General features: G+C 35.1%; 1 protein-coding gene across 12 annotated transcripts in view; it reads right to left on the bottom strand.

The window, feature by feature from the left end:
- Positions 1-4,369: 4,369 nt before the first annotated feature.
- The window catches only part of ODF2L (outer dense fiber of sperm tails 2 like), a 47,957-nt gene continuing 29,858 nt past the window's right edge, over positions 4,370-22,468 (bottom strand). For 8 of the 12 annotated variants that reach the window (XM_055371278.2, XM_019023913.3, XM_055371013.2 and 5 more), the window contains 7 exons: positions 16,460-16,570; positions 14,859-14,963; positions 12,511-12,669; positions 10,827-10,912; positions 10,583-10,745; positions 8,918-9,043; positions 4,370-4,926 (listed from right to left, as the gene is read on the bottom strand). In XM_055371278.2, the coding sequence (XP_055227253.1) occupies positions 4,798-4,926; positions 8,918-9,043; positions 10,583-10,745; positions 10,827-10,912; positions 12,511-12,669; positions 14,859-14,963; positions 16,460-16,570 (879 nt within the window). In that variant the 3' untranslated portion in view covers positions 4,370-4,797. Of the gene's footprint in view, positions 4,927-6,152; positions 8,269-8,917; positions 9,044-10,582; positions 10,746-10,826; positions 10,913-12,510; positions 12,670-14,858; positions 14,964-16,459; positions 16,571-22,468 lie in introns of those variants that run through there. The other 4 variants (XM_031003449.3, XM_055371150.2, XM_063697301.1 and 1 more) reach the window with 1 other exon arrangement.

Here is a 22,468-nt window from a genome sequence, read left to right as displayed (position 1 = left end):
CTGTTCTTATCTTTTGATATTTTATTGTTGGAAATCACATTTTTATTAATTTCTAAAAGTTCTTTCTATGTCAGGCAGGAAAAAGAAAGAAGTCTTTGAGTATCGAATATACCATACAGTATTGTGCTTGGTATTTTAACGAGTCATTTGAAATTAAAATTCTTATTTCTTGAAACGCTTACACTACCATATGTATACTGTCAGAAAGTCTTAAATAAAAAATTTCAAATTAAACAAGCTCAAAATAGTGAAATCAAGTTATACTTCTAGCCTGGAAATGCAAATTTATGAAGTTTTAAGGTAATTAACTATGTTTGTCTATAGAAGTTAAAGCAAATTTAATAAATATAGACAAAAATGAGTTTTAGGATTACATTCAGGTGACATTCTAGAAGTTTTCCTTGGCATTATTACAATGAAATTATTTCTTTTTAAAAAAAAATTTCAATAGTTGTTGGGGAACAGGTGGTGTTTGGTTGCATGGATAAGTTCGTTAGTGGTGATTTCTGAGATTTTGGTGTACTCATCACCCAAGCAGTTTACACTATGCCCATTGTGTAGTCTTTTATCCCTCCCCTCCCCACAACCCTTTCCCAGAGTCCCCAAAGTCCATTGTATCATTCTTATGCCTTTGTGTCCTCATAGCTTAGCTCCCACTTATGAATGAGAACATATAATATTTGGTTTTCCATTTCTGAGTTACTTCACTTAGAATAATGGTCTCCCACTCCATCCAGGTTGCTGTGATTTTTTTCCTTTTTGTGGCTGAGTAGTATTCCACAATGTATATGTACCACATTTTCTTTATCCACTCATTGGTTGACAGGCATTTAGGCTGGTTCCATATTTTTGCAATTGCAAATTGTGCTGCTATAAACATGCAAATGCAAGTTATTTTTCACATAATGACTTCTTTTCCTTTGGGTAGATACCCAGTAGTGGGATTGCTGGATCAAATGGTAGTTTTACTTTTAGTTCTTTAAGGACTCTCCATCCTATTTTCCATAGTGGTTGTACTAGTTTACATTCCCACCAGCAGTGTAGAAGTGTTCCCTTTTCACTACATCCATGCCAACATCTATTCTTTTCTGATTTTTTTATTAAGACCATTCTTGCAGTAGTAAGGTGGTATCTCACTGTGGTTTTAATTTGCATTTCCCTGACCATTAGTGATATTGAGCATTTTTTTCATGTTTGTCGGTCACTTGCATATCTTCTTTTGAGAATTTGTCTATTCATATCCTTTGTCCACTTTTTAATGGGATTATTTTTATCTTGCTGATTTGAGTTTGAGTCAGTTCCACAGGCTTAACAGGAAGCATGACTGGGAGGCCTCAGGAAACTTACAATTATGGTGGAAGGCAAAGGGGAAGCAAGCACATCTTACCATGGCAGAGCAGGAGGAGGACTGAGAGAGTCAGGGGGGAACTGCCACACACTTTTAAATCATTGAATCTCATGAGAACCCAGAGAACAGCAAGGGGGAAATGCACCCCCATGATCCAATCACCTCCCACCAGGCCCCTCCCCCAACACGTGGGGATTACAATTTGAGATGAGATTTGGTTGGGAACACAGAACCAAACCGTATCAGGTGTGTGGGTTTCTATTCCTTTCTCCATGTGCATACCAACATATGTGAACCTATATACAGAGAGGTGTTTAATTACAAAAATAAACATGATTTTGTGACTTTTTTTCACCTAAATATAACGAATAAACTGCAAGCCAGCAGACAGATCAAATTCATTCTTTAAATTGCTGTATATTTTTCCAGCTACAGACCCTGCTGTGACTCACTTTATAAGAGGACTTCATTTGCCGTTTGCTGCAACAGACCTGCTGACCTCAGAAAACCTTGAAGGGGCTCTCTAGTGAAGGGCTTTCCAATCTTTGTAGTTGGGAAAGAACTGCTGCTTGAGACTGAAAAGGTCTGGGAGCAAAACAGCTCCTCATAGAAAGTTATCAGATGGTAAGAGGTCTCACAGGCCCATGAGAAATGAAGCCACCGCATCTCTTAACACTTAATTTGCTACTGCCCAAGAGATGTGCACAACAGGGTGCTGGCAGATGCTGAGGAAACCATAGCTTGAGTAGGCCAGGAAAAGTTAAATTCATTTATGGGGCATGGGAAGAAAGATGACCAGTGCAACAGAAATAAGAGAGATGTCTACCAATGGAAGAGACAGAAGATAATTTTAATGAAAAATATCATGGAATTGTAGAACTAAAAATAGAAAAGATTTTCAGAAATTAAAAACTACCACGATTTCTTAATTAAAAGTTCGATATCCAACAGAAAAAGAGAATGACTGACTTTGAAAATAACATTAGTGGTCAGAAAAATCGCTGGAGGAAATACCTCATAAGAGACCCAGTGCAGATAACCTGAGGGAAAAGACCAAGAAGCATGGAGGTCAGATCCAGGAGCCAACTAAAGAGGAGGAAAGGAACATGAGAAGTAATAATAACACAGACAATGGAAGAAAACATTTACAACTTAGAAAGTATTGAGGGCCTGAATATCAAAGATAAAGGGAAAATCCTGCAGATCTTTTAGTACTGTGGGGAAATGGGCTTTCTGGCTCAAGGGCCTCGCTGACATTGAATTTAGGTCACATACCAGGTAAGCCCTAAGTACACACAATGTGTGTACCTAATGCTTCACATGGAAACAGTATTAAGCAGAGATGGTTAAATTCTAGCATTCAGCAACTTTACTTTGTCATGTTGTCCACTAGGAGCTAAATACCAACCTTAGGAACTTTGTGGTAGTCTTTTCCTTCCACAGTCTATCTAAAGCTGCAGGCACCAATTTTTAAATGCCATAAGCACAAATTACTTTGGTAACAATAAAAAATTAAAAGTATGAGAAAGGAGGTATTCATGGGTAAGACAAATGCATTACTGTTATAAGAAACTACTATCTTTATTTATGAAATGGATACAGAGGTAGTATGGTGAGAGTTAAGAGCAGAGCAGACTCTGGATGTCTGCCACTTACTAGCTGTGCGACCTTGGGCAAGTTACCTAACCTTTCCATGTCTTAGTTTCCTGAAAATTAAATGAGTTAATATATTATCACAATTATTAACTCTGGCACATAGCAAGTGCTTAATCAATCATAGCAGCGCTGCTGCTACAGTGGGAAAACGGCTCTGTACACAGAACTTTAATGTTGCAGACTTGAATTTAAATGCCGACTTTAAACAAGTTTCATACCACAGCCATGGTAATTAATCCTTTTTGCTTACATTTTTCATATCTAAAACAGGAGTACGAATACCTGCCTCTTTCAACATCTGTCCGTCTATCCACAAACATCAGCTGAGTGCCCAGATATTTATATGACTAAGATACATTTCGGCCCTTAAGGAGCTTACAGTTTAGTGAGTAAAACTCAAGAGCTTTGCTTTCCTTTCATTTGGGCATTTAAGGCTCCCTTTGCATTAGGAGGTAAAGAAAGGGCTGCAAGGGTCAAGTATGTTTTTAGTACGATGAGTACTAAGATTTTTTTTAAAGTGACACTAATCTTGTTAGCAATTGTTGGGTAAAAAATGTGGCCAGTTCTGACACTCTGTGTTTTGCTATTTTAAGAAAAATACTATGAACCAACTGGATCACTAGAAAGTAAGCATCTGTGGATGATATGACAGTCTTAAAAGTGAGGGGATCAGAGGGGACCAGGCCCCCGTCTCTGATCAGAAAAAGAGCATAAAACATCTTAAAGAGATATTTCTGTTCATAGGCTGGAACTGTGTAGTTCACAACCTGCCTTTTTTAGTGATCTTTTAAGACCTGAGTGTTCCTCTGAATTAACAGCTCTCAAGTCATTGTCCAAGAGGAGTCACTATTACTTGATCCTTTGTAAACCACGTCATCCCCTTTTAGAGTATCCTGCCTTGGCACACACAGTGGGAGATTATAGCAAACAAGTTCTTTTTCAACTTGGACAACTTTATCCCAATACTAAAGACCTTATTTGAAAGCTTCTTGATGTTAAGAGTGCTTATTTTGATCATCCCCATGAGTTGGCCATGGAAAGGGTGGGATAAGCTGTTCCCCTTTAATCTTTTATTTAACTAAGGGGCTCTAGAATGTCTAAAATAATAATAATATCAGATAATCATTAGTATAAAACGAATAAAAGAGAGTACAAATTGAAGACAGCCTGAATATCTATTCTTTATAAAGAAAGAATGCATGACCACGTTTTCATCTGTCATTAGCAGTTGGTACTTAATAGCAATGACTTAAAATTGTATACTTAAAACCTAACAGAAATTATAATGGCAACTCAGCATATACTTGAAACAATATTAAGTGTATATATTGAGACATTTAGTAGCTTTAGAATGTAATTACACCATTATTAAAAATTAAAATTCAGAATATTTTATTTATATATCACAATATAAAACAATTATATATATTATTTAAAATCATATTGACCAAGACTTACTACAAATTCACTTGAATGGTGGCTACAAACATCACAGAAAATGAATCTGACTTCCATGTCTATGTGTGAGAAAAATATTCTAACAACCAATTTAATTTTAAAAGAAATTAAACCAAAGATAAATAAGAATTATCCAGCAAACAGGAATAGTAACAACTATCCTATTTTAAAGTTTCAGTTAGATAAATTATGTTTCAAAAATCTTTACATAAAAACCTCTAATACTACCACTCATAAATCATAAAATGTAACTGGTAGTATATTTATTTTTTTACCCAATCACATTTTAGACTCATAATAAAAATCTACTACTTAGAGAAAATAAATTTGACAATTTATTCAAACATTGTTACATAAGAAGTTTTAAGAAACTGTAAATAATTCTTAATACTCTCATTTTGATTTTCCGACTTCTCAAGACTATTTTGTACTTCTTTCAAACACACTTCCTGATGTTGTGCTTTCTAAAGAAAAAAGGAAAAAAATACAGATAAGCAATAATAGCATTCATTCCAAAGGACCAGAGTCATAATATTAAAAACATATATACAATAACTAGATAATTCTTTTTGATTTTTTAAAAGAATACTCACATCTGATGTGTTCATTCTTAGAGCTCACTCTTTAAAATTAATAATTAAAGCACACACATGGTTCATCTTCACTGATATAATTTATAATATACATTCATTTAGCCCCAAATTATTACATATTTAACAGGATTAACTTAATAGGTTAACAACTGTCATAATTTCACATGTAACATGATATATTTTCATACTAGTTTTTGCCATTTTCTGTCTAAAAATTCACATTTTATTCCAAAATAATTAAATGTCTTAAAAGTTGATAGAATTCTAGTTTTGATAATGTGAACATTTTCTTAGAATCCCTTAAAAAATAAAACGAATTCTTCACATTACAGTGGTTCTTTGAGGAAAAAATTTAAAACCGCAATACATTTTTTTTAACTAAGGTGCATATGAATTCCTAAGTAGGTGAGTTCACTGACAATGCTTTAGATAAAGACAGGTTGCAAATATCATCTAGCTTCCAATTAAAATATAGACACCTAGATAGAAAAGAGAGAACTTTTACATCCTTCATATCAGGTGTTCAATGACACCTGATACCATCTGAAACTGAGCAATGCCCAGCTCAGGAAATGGGGCAGGTAAAAAACAATGAGCTAGGCTGGGCAGTACAAAGTCACAGGATGAATACAATGAGTTTTACTCAACAATTTGGAAAGAAAAATAGTAACACATACTTATTTTGTAGGGTAGAATATAAAATGTCAATGGATTTTAGGATAATACATAAGACTTCAAAGACATTTCAGGCTTCCCGAGGGGTGCCTTGGATTAAGCTGCTGAGGTCATCCACAGATCTGTACATCCATTCTGCACCACCCTATTAGGGTACTTGGACAGAAAATACAAAAAGGCCTGCAGGTAAGCAGGGCACTGTGGGAGACACCAGGGATACAGACGACTATGAGACATGCTTTCAGAGTGCTTACAATTCAAATGGGGCTGAAGCAGGTATATTAAATAAATACTGCCCACTTAACTGTCCCCTGGAAGGCATAAAACACACAAACTCACTTTTCAGCAATGTTTAAATCTATGCTTAGAATTCTAGAATTTTACTAGTACAAAACTTATCGGGTTTAACAAAACATCAGATCTTTATTTTTTTTTAATTTTTATTATACTTTAAGTTCTGGGATACATGTACAGAACATACAGGTTGGTTACATAGGTATACACATGCCATGGTGGTTTGCTGCACTCATCAACCCGTCATCTACATTAGGTATTTCTACTAATGCTATCCCTCCCCTAGCCCCCCCACGCCCTGACAGGCCCTGGTGTGTGATGTTCCCTGCCCTGCATCCATGTGTTCTCATTGTTCAACTCCCACTTATGAGTGAGAACATGCGGTGTTTGGTTTTCTGTTCTTGTGTTAGTTTGCTGAGAATGATGGTTTCCAGCTTCATCCATGTCCCTGCAAAGGACATGAACTCATCCTTTTTTATGGCTGCATAGTATTCCATGGTGTATGTGCCACATTTTCTTTATTCAGTCTATCATTGATGGGCATTTGGGTTGGCTCCAAGTCTTTGCTATTGTGAATAGTGCCACAATAAATATATGTGTGCATGCGTCTTTATAGCAGCATGATTTATAGTCCTTTGGGTATATACCCAGTAATGGGATTGCTGGGTCAAATGGTATTTCTGGTTCTAGATCCTTGAGGAATCGCCACACTGTCTTCCGCAGTGGTTGAACTAATTTACACTCCCACCAACAGTGTAAAAGCATCCTATTTCTCCACATCCTCTCCAGCATCTGTTGTTTCCTGACTTTTTAATGATCACCATTCTAATTGGTGTGACATGGTATCTCACTGTAGTTTTGATTTGCATTTCTCTAAATGACCAGTGATGATGAGCTGTTTTTCATATGTTTTTTGGCTGCCTAAATGTCTTCTCTTGAGAAGTGTCTGTTTATATTCTTTGCACACTTTTTGATGGGTTTTTTTTTTCTCATAAATTTGTTTAAGTTCTTTGTAGATTCTGGATATTGGCCCTTTGTCAGATGGATAGATTTCAAAAATTTTCTCCATTCTGTCAGTTCCTGTTCACTCTGATGATAGTTTCCTTTGCTGTGCAGAAGCTCTTTAGTTTAATTAGATCCCATTTGTCAATCTTGGCTTTTATTGCCATTACTTTTGGTGTTTTAGTCATGAAGTATTTGTCCATGCCTATGTCCTGAATGGTATTGCCTAGGTTTTCCTCTAGGGTTTTTATGGTTTTAGGTCTTACACTTAAGTCTTTAATCCACCTTGAGTTAATTTTTGTATAAGGTGTAAGGAAGGGATCCAGTTTCAGTTTTCTGCATATGGCTAGCCAGTTTTCCCAACACCATTTATTAAATAGGGAATCCTTTCCCCATTGCTTGTTTTTCTCAGGTATGTCAAACATCAGATGGTTGTAGATGTGTGGAGTTACTTCTAAGGCCTCTGTTCTGTTCCATTGGTCTATATATCTGTTTTGGCACCAGTACCATGCTATTTTGGTTACTGTAGCCTTGTAGTATAGTTTGAAGTCAGGTAGCATGATGCCTACAGCTTTGTTCTTTTTGCTTAGGATTGTCTTGGTTATGTGAGCTCTTTTTTGGTTCCATATGAAATTTGAAGTAGTTTTTTCTAATTCTGTGAAGAAAGTCAATGGTAGCTTGATGGGGATAGCACTGAATCTATAAATTACTTTGGGGAGTATAGCCATTTTCATGATCTTGTTTCATCTTATTCATAAGCATGGAATGTTTTTCCATTTGTTTGTGTCCTCTCTTATTTCCTTAAGCAGTGGTTTGTAGTTCTCCTTGAAGAGGTCCTTCACATTCCTTGTAATTTGGATTCCTAGGTATTTTATTCTCTTTGTGGCAATTGTGAATGGGATCTATTTATTTTACTAGCTTTAGCCAAGTACTAGGGACATTACAGCAAAACCCACCTCATTTATTTTTTCAGAGGCTTCAATTACACAAAAAAACAGCACACATATTTTACAATATCAGAAAGTCAAATGGTGAGTTTAAAAAAGTTTAGAAATAAATGGAAGGCCTGTGCTAAATTAAAGGTGATTGACGTTTTGTTCTGACTAAGTTGTCATGAAACTTTTGATGGCAATAAAATCAAATTGTGCACGCCAAAAATCATTTAACTCTTGAATCTTTTAGGTTTTCAACTTTTTAGACACTTGGGAATTAAAAAAATAGATTTCATGGAGTCTCTGGATCCTGGAAAAAACACAGTATCATTATTCTCTATGTCATTATCTAGTAGACAGTTATTACGTAATTTAATCATGAGTAATGCTAGCTTTCAGAATATTCTATGCCAATTGACTTTCATGAGTATTCAGGAAAAAAAAACAGAAGACTAATTAAACACAGTCAATTTGGTATTTTCATTTCATGGCTGAGTGGACTAAAGCATCCATCTCACATGTATATCTAACAATACTGAATGTTTAATACAAAAGTATAACTTTCTAAAACAAAATATTCATTATTCAAGACAGATATAAAACTCACTTGTAATAATAGTTTAAATTGTGTTTATCTTTAAAAAATGAAAAATTCATATCAGGATGAAATCAAGTAGATTATATCTGTAATTTTCATTAAGCAGTTGTCATTGCAAAAGTAATATGTAGGGAAAGGGCCTTATGAGATTTGATGGCAATGCAATACATGCCATCCAAGGAGGCAGAATAATAAATTATTTGGCATATCATAACATTTTTATTTGTTATATCTTATATTGCTTGTTATTTTTAATATTATCAGTAAAACAATAGACTTGATTCACTCACTTTGTATTGTCTACATGGTAAGAATGTTAAATGTTATCTTTTATAATATGTTAAGCCATGCTAATACTTACACTGTTCATTTTGCAAACAAGTTGATTTTGTTCTTCATTTTTCTTTCTAAGCTCAGTTTCCAGATCTAATATTTTAATTTGTAAAGCACTCTCTCTAGATGACATTTTCTCTATTTCTTCAGCAACCTGTAATTTTTATCAAAAGAGTAAAATAAAGTGCTTTCTTTAAAATATGATTTAAAGCCTTGACAGTTATATTGTACCTTTTTTCTAAACAGATATTACTTGTATGTTATATCCAAGTTTAAAGATGTTCTATCTTGAAGAAGCACATATAGCGTAAGTATATACTATACTTATCTTCGCAGCACTAAATATCTGCAAAATTGGCTTGAGATGGAAGAGATGTATACATTTTCACTGCTCCGTGACTTAGGTAGGTGTTTTCTCCAACAATATATTTTAAAAACAGACTGAGACCAATTACCATTTTTATAGCATTTATATTCACCAGGGTGTTAAGAGCAGTGATGGAACATAGAAATTTCTTGTTAAATACTCATTATACACTTGGATTAATAGAATTGGGAGTAGGAATTGGTATACACACTTCCTACAAACACACACACACAAACACAGAGACTGGTTCTTCATTTACTTCCAAACTGGTCTGAATTTGAATTTTCATATTTCTCTGGTTACTTATTTTAGCAGGAAGTCTAACTTAGTTATGTTCATCTAAGGAATCAGATATGTTTCCTTCTAAGGAAGCCTATTTGTAAGAATGCTGGGTTGGAGCCACAAGAATGAGAGTAGAGGCAGGGACTGATCCAGGAACAAGGAGATAGTGGAAAGGACTGTCCTCCAACCTAATTCCTATGAACTTGGTTCTAAGTTATTATAAAGATTTCTTCTGTACATATTCCAAGCACAATTATGCATGAGAGATGCCAGTGTGAGCTGAAGCTATGGGAGAAAGGGCCCTTAGGACAAACATTGACGCCCTTGGCGCCGTCCCCTCAGTGTGGGCAATGGTAACAGGGCAGTGATGGCACTCTCACGTGGGCAGAAACTACAGATAGCCCCATATTCCACTGTAGCAGGAGAGAAAGGAGAGGGCAGACATACCTCTGGGACTCTGAACTCTTCCTTTCAGGAAGGAATCTGAGAGCATACCTGGCATTTCCAAAATGCACTTAGGCTGAACCCTACCAGACTATGAGAGTGCTGAGAGCTAAGGCCAGGTCTTATTCATCTTTGCATCTCAAGCACTAGGAGATTGCCTGATACTGAAGTATTCATTGAATGCTAACCTAATGGATGTAACTGAAATTTAATATTGTATGTATTTATCTATGCAACAATATTTGTCAAAAGGGACTTGAACTTTACAGCTCACTGAATCCTGATCAAAACAAAAATTTTCAATTATTTGCACATTCAATTTGGTTGTATATAAAAAAGGTACAGGAGGAGATTATGTCTTCAAAGTGTTTTCCATCTCTGCCCTTTCCCCAGCCACATTACCATTTATCTAGTGAAGTAGCTCTAGCCTAGCAATATATCTGTTTTGCTTGAAAAGGAAGATAGTTGAAGAAGAAAAATGTAATTGCTCCCTTCACCCTGTCATCAGGACAAAAACAATAACTACAGGTTGCAAGATGTTTAAAAAGATGACTCTTTGGTAAATGAATTAAAAAGTTTCTAAATAAAGGCCATGCATACCTTTTGTCTTCCTTCTTCTAAAGCGGCTTCCAGTTGTCTGGCCAATGCTGTATATTCTGCAGATTTCTCTTTAAACTTAAGATTGCTGTGCTTAAGACATTCTTCTTGGTTTGCCAGCTTCTTCTCAAGCTCTTTATTTTCTGCGTCCATCTGTTCTAATTTTCTTTTTACAGAAAACATATACTTTAAAATTTTAATGTGCAGAGAAATATGCAGCAGCAATGTTAAGTAATTTAATACTTACTGTTGAAGGTTTTCACACTTCAACTGAATAAGATAGTTTTCCTCTTCCAGAGAAAGCTTTGTCAGAAGATTGTGATTTCCATCAACCTAAAAGAAAAAAAAAAAGTTTTCTTAGTCATTTTCTTCACAATCAACTTCCAAAGAAATTCATATAATTTATTGTTAGAACAACCACAAGCAATGAGAAGGTATAAATGTTACTACTCTTGCACAGAAAGACACCAAGAAAATGTTATATTGTTAAAATGGAAGTTTTAAATTCCTGGTTAAATTTAAAGAAGTTATGTTGCCTGTATTGGAAAATAACCAACTAAAAAAAATTCAGGATGATGGCTATTAAAACACTTTGAACAACACCTTATTGAAGAAAGATATTTATTTTGTTAAGTTGAAATAGGAAAATTTTAAACAGTATTAATCTCCTATTTTTGGATACCTAGGGTTTCTCTTATGGTTTTCTGTTTCACCTAAAAATACTGATTAATAATTGAGTACCTGTGAAGTTGAAACTGTAAGTAAAATACATATTTTTTTGAGAAGCAAAGTGAAGTCAACAAATCAACCAAAGACACATTCACCCATGCCAAGACAGAATATTCTTCCCACCGCTTCAAAATCTGCTCTAAATAATGTAAGAAGCTTTGATTTAAGGAAAAAATTTTTTTCTCATAATTTCAATTAGTAATTTAGGCTAATCTATGTCATTTGACATTTTACTAGAAAAATCTCTTCTCAGGAATTTAAACTCTAAAATTTTGTCTGCATATTTTTATCTAACTTTTAAGTTCAGGGGTACAAATGCAGGTTTGTTACACAGGTCAGCTTGTGTCATGGGGGTTTGTTGTACAGATTATTTCATCAATCAAGTATTAAGCCTAGTACCTGTTAGTTATTTCTCCTGATCCTCTCCCTCTTCCCACTCTCCACCCTCTGAAAGGCCCCACTGTGTGTTGTTCTTCTCCATGTGTCCACGTGTTCTCATCATTTAGCTCCTACTTTTTAAGTGAGAAAATGCAGTATTTTTTTTTTTTGCAAAATTAAAATCCAGATCATATTTGGAAGATAGACAGGGAATGCTTCCTAAAACTGTCTTGAAAGTAAAAGAAAAAAGACTTGTCGCCATCTTTGGACTGCTCCTTTAAAAAAAAATTTCATTAATTAAAAAAATATTGAGTGCTTACTATGTGCTAGGCATTGAGCTAGGAGAAGGCTATGTGGCTACTAACAGGATACACGTGATCCATATTCTGATGGTATAAAAAGTAAAACAGGAAAAAGAAACAGACTGAAAAATATCCCAAAAAACTTGACGTACAATTCTAATTAAAATAAATTCAATTTTTGTAATGTAAGTTTCAATAATTTACCTTATCCTTACATCAAGGAACATATATGTAAGTATAACTTTGCTCCTTCTCTCATTCTATTACCATGTCTTCAAATGTCTATAGATTTGCATGAATAAACTAAAATAGGAATTTTAATTACCAATTTTTCACCATAAAATACTAAAAGAATAGCTTGCAAAACAGTATTATAGTATCTGCATGAAAATGATGTTTTACGAACTAAGTAGATGGGAATTTAAAAAAATCAAGCCCTGACATGAGTGCCCTCAACTGGTGAAATCATTCCAAAGCATTCTTTTAACGCATCTAGCAAAACTCAGAAGGACGGCTGGATACCTGGCCCTGAAGCTCCCTAATGGTGTGTTCCTGGTCTGCACACTTCCCCTTGCAGCACTGCAGACTCTCCTGACACTCGTGAAGCCTCCGTTCCGCCGCCGTCAAGGAATCGCAGACACGCTCTAACTCCTTCAGATGAGACTCCATCTGGCCTCTCATCTGAGTTGTGGCAGTAGGGAAATAAGTGCAAGATCACACATTCAGCATTAATATTTTTATTATCTTAAATACTAGATATTCTTATAACGTAAGTATTTTAGGTATAATGGCTTTAAATAAGAACACAACTGAATAAATATTAATTTAAACTCTGTAAAATAAGAACGTATAACTAAAAAGTGGGGTAGACTTTAGTTTTCAAAAAGTTTGTTGAGCACATAAATAGGGTAAATTAGCTGACAGGGTGGATGTTTAACTAATTTTTAAAAGCAAATTTTTAAAATCCTGACATTATATTCAAGCATAGATTATCACTAATAACCATTACTAATAAAGCTGTAATTGTCTACTGTCCAGCTATAGGTTCTAAAGGAATTGTCACTTTTAGTCATTCAATCTTATAACTCAGATACTTACTTAAATTAGAGCAGCTTGCTTCACTCATCTTAGCCAAAACTGATAGGGTTTACTGTATATTATTTAAAAATTGCTAGTATCATCAGTTCTCACTTGCCTTTAATTTGGCCATTAATGTTACTATCAACAAATCTCTCTAATTTCATCTACATTAATCTGTTTTGGCTACTGCAGTTCCTCGCTGCAGCACTTTCGTGGAGATGTGAAAAGCAGTAACCTTAAGAAATGTTTGCACTGCTAATTACAAAAAATAGCCAGACTCTTTCCCTGAGACAGGAACACCTAATAGCTTCTGTGTAGTATCTGGCATTCTTGATCAGGAAAGATAATGCAGTATTTTTTTTTTTTTTTGCAAAATTAAAATCCAGATTATATTTGGAAGATAGACAGGCAATGCTTCCTAAAACTGTCTTGAAAGTAAAAGAAAAAAGACTTGTCGCCATCCTTGGACTGCTCCTTTAAAAAAAATTTCATTAATTAAAAAAATATTGAGTGCTTACTATGTGCTAGGCATTGAGCTAGGAGAAGGCTATGTGGCTACTAACAGGATACACATGATCCATATTCTGATGGTATATAAAGTAAAACAGAAAAAAAAAACAGACTGAAAAATGTCTGTTTTAAGGACACTGAGGGATCCAGAACAAAGGATCCCTCAGTGTCCTTAAAACATCTTAGAGGCCATGAGAAAACCAGGAGACTTAAAACAGTGAAGTAAGAAAAAGAAAAATTTCATTAAAAAAATAGTTGTCTTGTTAAATACTAGTTAGAAAACATTGTGACCTCACAGTATCTGAAAAAGACAGGCTCCAACCCTTTCTGTCATTTGAACAGGATTGTAAAATATGCTTTTATTTACAGTGCTGCCTAGCAGAAAAGGAGACATTTGCACTGGTATGTTTCATGAGAAAATGAGACCAAAAGACATGAAATGGTTTATTCGCTGGCCTGCTAAAAATAGGTGAAAAGTAATTCCATGAAAGCAGTAAGTTGTGCATTCAGTGAGCTATCTTTATGTCTGTATAACTGGAGGACGCTTGCTCTGGCTGACCTCTTCTTCACATTATTGCCTTGCTCTGACTTCTCAATCCTAAGATAGGGAGCAACCCAGAGAGAGTAACCTTATTAGATTCAGATGGAAGCGACCACTAACATCGCATGACCTCTGCTGCCAGGAGTCAGCATCCTACAACTTTCACTGCTTCTTTACCAAAACAACACAAAAACCCAAACAGAGATGCGGTTTCATTTAAAAACTTTAAAATATTCACAAAAACATCATAACTTGCCAACATTGGCCTTCCCTTCATTCTGTTGCAATAGAACAAATAAAAGGAAATGATTGCTTTTTAAAAGATATTATTTTTCTTCAAAAATGCATTTAGCAGATATTGGCTTTGCTTTTGTAGATGTAAAACATTTATAACCAGAAAAAAAGGGTGAGATTAAAAATGATAGATACATAGGTTTGTATACTTATGATTGATAACCATTTTTTGAGCTATTTAAAGTCCGCTCTTGCATCAGAAAAATTAAACATTTATGCTATTTTCCAAATATTAACAAAAAAGTGAAAAAACATTCACATAAACAAACAACATTTCCAGCCTGGAAGAAACATTATTTCCTTGGAAAACAAACTCTTACAGAGGCTAAGACTAGCCCTTTCCTAAGTATGAACTAGAGAAAATGACCAAAATGAATGAATTTGTGTACTATTCATAAAGTAAAAAATATATAAAATATTATTTTATTTGAAATTCCAAACGTACCTTCTCTACATTTTTATTTTTGGTTTTTGTTATTTGGTTATTTTTATGTAGCAAATTTTCACATCTGCTTTTTACTATTTCAGCTGCTTCTTGCAACTTTTGTACCTGAAAATAAAGTATTAGAGAAACATATTATTTTTAGAATCATAACATGAGGTAAAAATCTAAAATTTAAAATTTCATTTTGAACAAGTCATTATTTTCCTATCAATATCCTTGACTGGTTCATCTAATGTTATTCCTTCTTTAAATATGGAATCACTCAGTGCTCTATTCTAACCCACAATCTTTGTCTGATTTACCTGTCTTCTCTCATCAATACTTCTAAACTCTCCACTTGAGCTTTGAAGACTACAAAGATTTTCATTTGCAGATCAATGTCACTTCAAAGAATCAGTCTCTGGTCCAAACTGGCTTCCATTTAAATTATTTTTCCCACCAAATCAAAATCTGCTAAAAAAAAAAAAAAAATTCTAGGCCCTGCACCCAGAATATGGTCACTCAACCGCAGTATTCCTGCTGAGGGATTAAACCCAAATAACCAGCTGGAAGACCCTGATGAATAACAGGTCCCACAGTCCACCACAACCTCCATTCCTACCTCAGACCTGGATGACTGAAATCATCTAATCCATCGAGATGCAGCCTCTTCCTACTTGCCCACACTTTGGCCCCCTTAAGCTTTCATCCTTAGTTCATTCTTTTTTTTTTTTTTTGAGATGGAGTCTTGCTCTGTTGCCCAGGCTGGGAGCACATTGGTGCAGTCTCGGCTCACTGCAACCTCCACCTCCTGGATTCAAGCAATTCTCCTGCCTCAGCCTCCTGAATAGCTGAGACTACAGGTGCATGTCACCACACCTGGCTAATTTTTGTATTTTTAGTAGAGACAGGGTTTCACCATGGTGGCCAGGCTAGTCTCGAACTCCTGACTTCAAATGATCCACCCACCTCAGCCTCCCAGTGGATTACAGGTGTACGCCACTACACCCAGCCAGTTCATTATTCTTTAATTCAAACTCTCTCTGACCAGTGTGTTAACCATCATGCAAGGACCTGCATAAGTCCCATCTTATGAAGTTTTTTCTTGAATACTACATTTCCAAAAAAATAAAGGTTTTCTATAAATTACCATTGAACACATGGTCTATTTCATATATATTGTCATATGTTCTTTTCTTGGTCTTTCATGTGAATAATCTGAATTATACTTTATTTCTTGAGAAAGGAGGCATAATGAACTTTAATGACCCTAGAAGGGAGTCATTAATCTAAATCAATACCATTAAATACACATGATGACAAACAAATATAACCAAGATTAACAAGAATACATTAAGGGTCACATTATACCGATGTAATTCATTTTAAATCTACTTTTAGGAATATCCGGTATATCCATATGCAGTGTTTGAATCAGGCATCAGCAGAATCATCTATTTATAAAGATGTGTGGGACCTTAAGAAATATTTGAGACACACCATATTATAACCCACAATGATAGCCCCACCTCTCTTCAGTTCTGTTTATTTAGATTACAAAGAAATAGTGTTTTAAATTGTCTACCAATTTTAGTAAACACTAAAATAAATGCAGTAGTCACCTGAGTTTTATACATTTCAATAAGGGTTTTCTGTTTTTTTTCTACTTCTTGCAATTCTGAGAGTTCATTTTCAACAGATACAACTTCATCCTTCAAAGCAGCAAGTGTAGTCTAGCAAAAAAGATACAGATTTTATAAGTCATTAGAATACATTTATACTCCAGTGCTACAGAATTATTATAAAAACATAACTCATGTATTAACAAAGTTGATAAAATAATTATTTTTTATTTCATGCAATACCATCTAAAATTTAGGAATTTCACAAAGCTAGTGACTAATAATTATGAACATCCTTATTAAGATTTACACAGGACATATTATTTTTTAAACTTTTTAAATTTACTGACAAAAAAACTTGGAAATGTTCCTAGATATGAAAAATCAATAGAATACAGAGGTTACTGGAAAAGAAAAATACACAAAAATTATACTTAATACATGATAAAGGTTAGATTTTTAAATCAATGGAGGAAACACAGACAACTAAATAAATGACAATAAGACAACTGTTTAACTATTAGGAAAAAAACAGATTAACTACCTGCCTCGGCCCAACACTAAAGAAGCATCAAATGAATTAAATAAAAACTTTAAAAATTTTCAGACAATTCAGATAAAACTGTATTTCATTTCAGGATAGCAAAAGTCCTAAAGAACATAAAATTAAAAGAAGATATGTAGAAATGTAAAAGTCTGAGATTTTATCTTCCTTGCAAGCTTACTAGTTAGTCTACTGCAATTTCATGGATGCTAACAGAAGGTACAAGATTCCTAGGTCAGAGACAGGGGACTTATTACACACAGCAATAAGAGTAGCAAGACTGTCAGCATTTGTATCAGTTTGCTGAGCCCCAGTTCCCACAGAGCAACCCAGAGGCCAGGTGGCAACTGTATATGCAGTCAAATGCATTACAGAAGAACAAACCTGAGTTCGGGGAAACCAAATTTCTTATAGCAGGCACTGAGCATGCCTACCCATACTCCTAAGGGAGACACAGTTATCATATTCCAAGGATATGTACTATACAACCATCCTTGAAAAGACAGTCTACATGGACAATATCTTTGATTACAAGATGTGCAGAGCTGTGAGAGCACTCTCAAGAGAAGCCATTTAAAAAAATGTGTGTGCGTGTATCTCTCTCCAAAATTTCACAGCTTTCCAATACAGTTTAAATGGCAAACAAAATATGAAAAAGTATTAGCAAATGACAAATTTGATGTCTTGTCAAATAACATTTGTCATTAGAAAAATAAAACAAATATAAGATTAATATCCTTAATACATAGTTATTATATATTAATTAGGACAAAAGACAAATATAAAAAATAATGAGTAGGTAATTCAAAAAGGCAGAAATGTGAATGATTGATGAATACATGAGCCAATATGTTCACTAGTTTTTTTTTAAATGCTGCAGGCACTGAAGGTTCTATTAGTGAACAAAACAGACGACATTCCCTTCCTCCATGAAGCTTACATACTGGAGGGGCAGACAGACAAAAAATAAGAACAAGCAGTAAAATACATCAAACACAAAAGCAGCTAGGAATGACACGTGGGCGAAGGCCTCCTGAGAAAGAGACTTTTGAGTAAAACTGATAGGAAGTGTGTCTGTTTAAGGGAAAAAGGCAACAGCGGGAGGAGGCCTAGCAAGTTAGGGAAAAACAACAAGAAAGCCAGTGAGGTAGAAATAGAGAAAAAAGGGGAAGAGTGGAAGGAGATGAGAGTGGAAGAAGAAGAGAGGTAATAGAAAATGAGATGGTATAATGCCTTGTAGGTATTTACGAACCAAGATATCTCTGGGGGGTTCTGAGCAGGGCAGTGACACGGTCTGACTAAATTTTTTTTTTTTACTTTTTAATTTGTATTTATTAATTTATTTTTGAAACAGGGTGTCAGGCTCAAGCTGGAGGGCAATAGCGTAATCATGGCTCACTGCAGCCTCAGCCTCTCCGGCCCAAGCGATCCTCCCACCTCAGCCTCCCAAGTAGCTGAGAGGCGCACACCACCACACCTGGCTAATTTTCAAAAATTGTTTGTAGACACGAGGTCTCAGTATGTTGCCCAGAGTGAGCTCAAACTTCTGAGCTGAGGCGATCCTCCCACACTGCCTTCCTGAAGTTGCAGGATGACAGGCATGAGCCACCGTGCCCAGGCAGTCAATGACCTTCAGTGAAGGACACGTCAGAACTCAGCACCTGGAATCACTATGAGGGCCCTTTGGAATTTTCTTTTCTTTTTTTTTTTTTTCTTTTGAGGCAGTCTCACTCTGTTGCCCAGGTTGGAGAGCAGTGGCGTGATCTTGGTTCACTGCAGCCTCTGCCTCCTGGGTTCAAGCGATTCTCCTACCTCAGCCTCCCCAGTAACTGGGATTACAGGTGCCCGCCACCACGCCCAGTTAATTTTTGTATTTTTAGTAGAGACAGGGTTTCACCATGTTGACCAGGCTGGTCTTCAAACTGAGCTCAAGTGATCCTCCCGCCTCGGCCTCCCAAAGTGCTGGGATTACAGCGTGAGACACCACACCCAGCTGACTACATTTTTATAGAAACAACTCTACTGCTAATACTGAATGCTGCCTGCAGGGGCCAGGGCTGAAGCAAGGAGAATGATCAGGAGGTCACAGTAACGATGAGAGATGATGGAGGCTTCAATCAGGATAATGACAGTGGTGCTGGTGAGAAGTGGTCAAATTTTGAATACACTTGAGGTAGATTTGATGACAGACTGGAAGCAGCGTATGAGAGAAATGATGATTTTCCATTAACTGGGATGAGGAAAACTGTAGGATTTACTATTTTGGGAAACATCAAGAGCTCCATTTTGGACATGACAACTTTTAGACACCTATTAAATATTGAAGTGGAGATGACAATCAGGCAGCAGAATTATATGTCTGGAATTCAGAGACTAGGTCTAGATTAGAGGTATAAATTTGAAAGCCTTGAGCACATAGATGGTATGTAAAGCCACAAGAATAAATGAGATTATTTATAAAATTTGTAGAGATTTGTTTTAAAATTAGCACTTTTAATTACCTAGTATTGGAAAATGTATAGGGACTATTTTACTTATAGTAGACACATTTAATTTGGAAATATACAACAATATTAAAAATGAGTCTCTCTTTTGACCATACAGTTAAATATATCCTAAGAAAACAGATAAGCAAAAAAGACTCAAAGAAATTATGTTTTTATTTACAATAGTAAAAAACTGGAAGTAGCTATTGGAAGTAGTGTATATATTACATATAAAATAAAAAATTATACATATGCTAAAATATTAACTCCAGTTATCTTTCAGTTATGAGATTACAGGTGATTTAAATTTTTTTCCTTTTGTGCTTTTCTGTTTTTCTAACTTTCTATAAGAAACAAATACAACTTTTTAACCTTCCAAATAAACTTTCTGTTGTGTCTAATAGAGGAGGTTACTCGGCCTTGAAAGCAGTACTCACAGTTTATTTTTCATTTGCAACTTTAAAATCTAAAACTATTCTAAAGTAATTAAAAGTAATAAAACACAAACATCTAGGCTGCAAAAAAACTGCATTTACTCTGCAAATAACATATGCCAAACTTATTTAAATGTTTTCCTTAAAAATCCAGAAAATAATGCATTAAAAATACATTTCTTAACTATTAATAGAATATGCTAAGATACAAATTTAACTTAATGACTTTTATAGTCTATATAATTTAAAATTAATTCATCATTTTATCAAAAACTAGTTTATAATATCTTTCTAATCCTTTCTCTCTGAAGGATTTCAAGAAAATAAACATAATAAAATTGCTTTCTCTTTCCAAATAGAGCAATTTAAGCATTCATTCAATAAATATTCATTGAGAGTTAAGTATATGTCACACTTTCCCTGGGCAACCTGTATGTACACAAAGATATGAGTTTACAAGGAGAGATTCATTGAAAAGACTTTGGGAGGAAGTAGCATTTGAGCTAAAATTTAAAGGAAAGGTAGGATTTAGATACTGAGAAAAATGGCATTCCAATGTGTAAGAATAGGAGAACTATAGGAGTAGATGCAGAAAACATAAAACAATTGCAGAAAATGAGTATTCATATTTGGCTAGAGCTCCGAATAACTAGAAGACTACATTCCCTAGTCTCCCTTGCAGCTAGGTGGAGGTCATGTGCCTAAATAAGTAAAAGAATCAAGTCATGTGGGAATTTTGGGAAGGCTCCTTAAAGGGGAGGAAATTTTTTAAAAAGGGAGGTAATGCATCTTTTTTCCTCCATCTTGTTGCTTGAAACTTGACTATAATGGCTGAAGCTCCAGCCTCTATTCTAGATCTTGAGAATGAGGGTCATGACCTAGGGATGGCAGAACAGAAAGCTAAAAAGCTAAAGAGCCACATCAGCTTTGAAGTGCCAACTCTGTACTTCTACATAATAAACATACATCTCTATCTTACTTAAGCCATTTAATTTGGATTTTGTTATATATGGTGAAGTTGAATCTTAACTAACACTTGCTGAAATATAAAAGAAACTTCCCTAGTGCTGCTAGTGTATTTTGTTTTCTGGAATTTTCCAATACAATTTCTGGCAAACTTTACATAACTTAAAATGTGAGACAAATCAAATTTCTAATCATAAAATATGAACAAGATTATGTCTAGTATTTTTTTCCTGTCTTCTTCCAAATTCTATTCTGGCTCTGCCACTAATCTAGCTGTATGATCCTGGCCAAGTTATTTAATCTCTCTGAGCTTCAATGTATTCATCATAATTAAGAAAAGTATCTTTACGATAGTATTGACACGAGAATTAGAAGTAAAAAAAGTAAAGTACTTATCAAGTGCCTCCTACATTAATGGTAATTGATAAATAGTAGTCATTACGGTTGCTACTCTCCAGAGTCATTTATTAAATGACTGATGTATTCCAGGCATAGTACTAGGCACTAGAAGTAATGGAAGGATAAAACAATCCCTGGCCCTGATATGGATGGATGGAGGGAAGAAAAGCCCTCAGAGGGAGACAAATTATACAAACAAGTAAGCGTAATGAAATTCTACCTGCAAAATTAATATAGAGAGAATAAAACAGAATGAAAAATGGGAAGATTAGTAATGTGCCCTATCAGAGAGAATTTCCTAGGTTTAACTTCTGCTGGAGAACTAAACACATTGTAAAATCTCCCTTCATTCCCAAGACCAAACTAATATAAAGGAAAAAGAATGTTTGTAAGTCAACTTAATAAAAATAACAGACCAGGGGCTATCAAAGGACAAAATATTGTTAATGCTTCTGGAAAACTGATGACTGACTAATGAATCAGGAGTGGATTTAGCTAACGAGGAAGTTCATCTACCTGTAGAATCTAGAGAGGCACAGGGCTAAAGGCAAGAGTGAGACCTGGGTTTGAAAAGGATTAATTCAAAGTCTGTGACTAGAACAGCTAACTACCACTACCCTCCACCCCCTGCTCACACACGCAAGGCAGAACACCTGGAACTAGGAGTTTAATTCCCAAAAAACAAAGATAAGAAAAGTCCTTCTCTAAAGAAACTGAATGAACTGTTTGGGAATAACAGAGGGACGGTGCTGGCGACCCAGAGCAAAGACACATGTATTTTGGCATTTTTAGGAGCCACCAGTAAACTGCTAGTTTCCCAACAGTTGAGAAAAGTGAAGTGAAACCAATCTAGTGGCAAGAACCATCCACATATCCATTTAGTTTTCTACTGTTTCGTTAGTCTTTTTATTGTCTCATTTGCAAATTTTTAAATGTCACCAGACTTTCGGAAAAAGAGTATCACGAGAGAGATCTAAAATTTTTTTATATTAAAAAAAGGAAGAAAAAAATTGGGTTGGGCACAGTGGCTTGCACCTGTAATCCCAGTACTTTGGGAGGACAAGGTGGGAGGATCGCTTGAGCCCAGGAGTTCAAAAGCCCAGGAGCCTAGGCAGCATAGTGAGACCCCACCTACACACACACACACACACACACACACACACACACACTCACACACACA

Source organism: Gorilla gorilla, chromosome 1 (assembly GCF_029281585.2).
Source record: "Gorilla gorilla gorilla isolate KB3781 chromosome 1, NHGRI_mGorGor1-v2.1_pri, whole genome shotgun sequence".
Classification (NCBI taxonomy): Eukaryota; Metazoa; Chordata; class Mammalia; order Primates; family Hominidae; genus Gorilla; species Gorilla gorilla.
The sequence above is the reverse complement of the archived record's forward strand: the minus strand, read 5'-3'. Positions and strand labels throughout refer to the sequence as shown.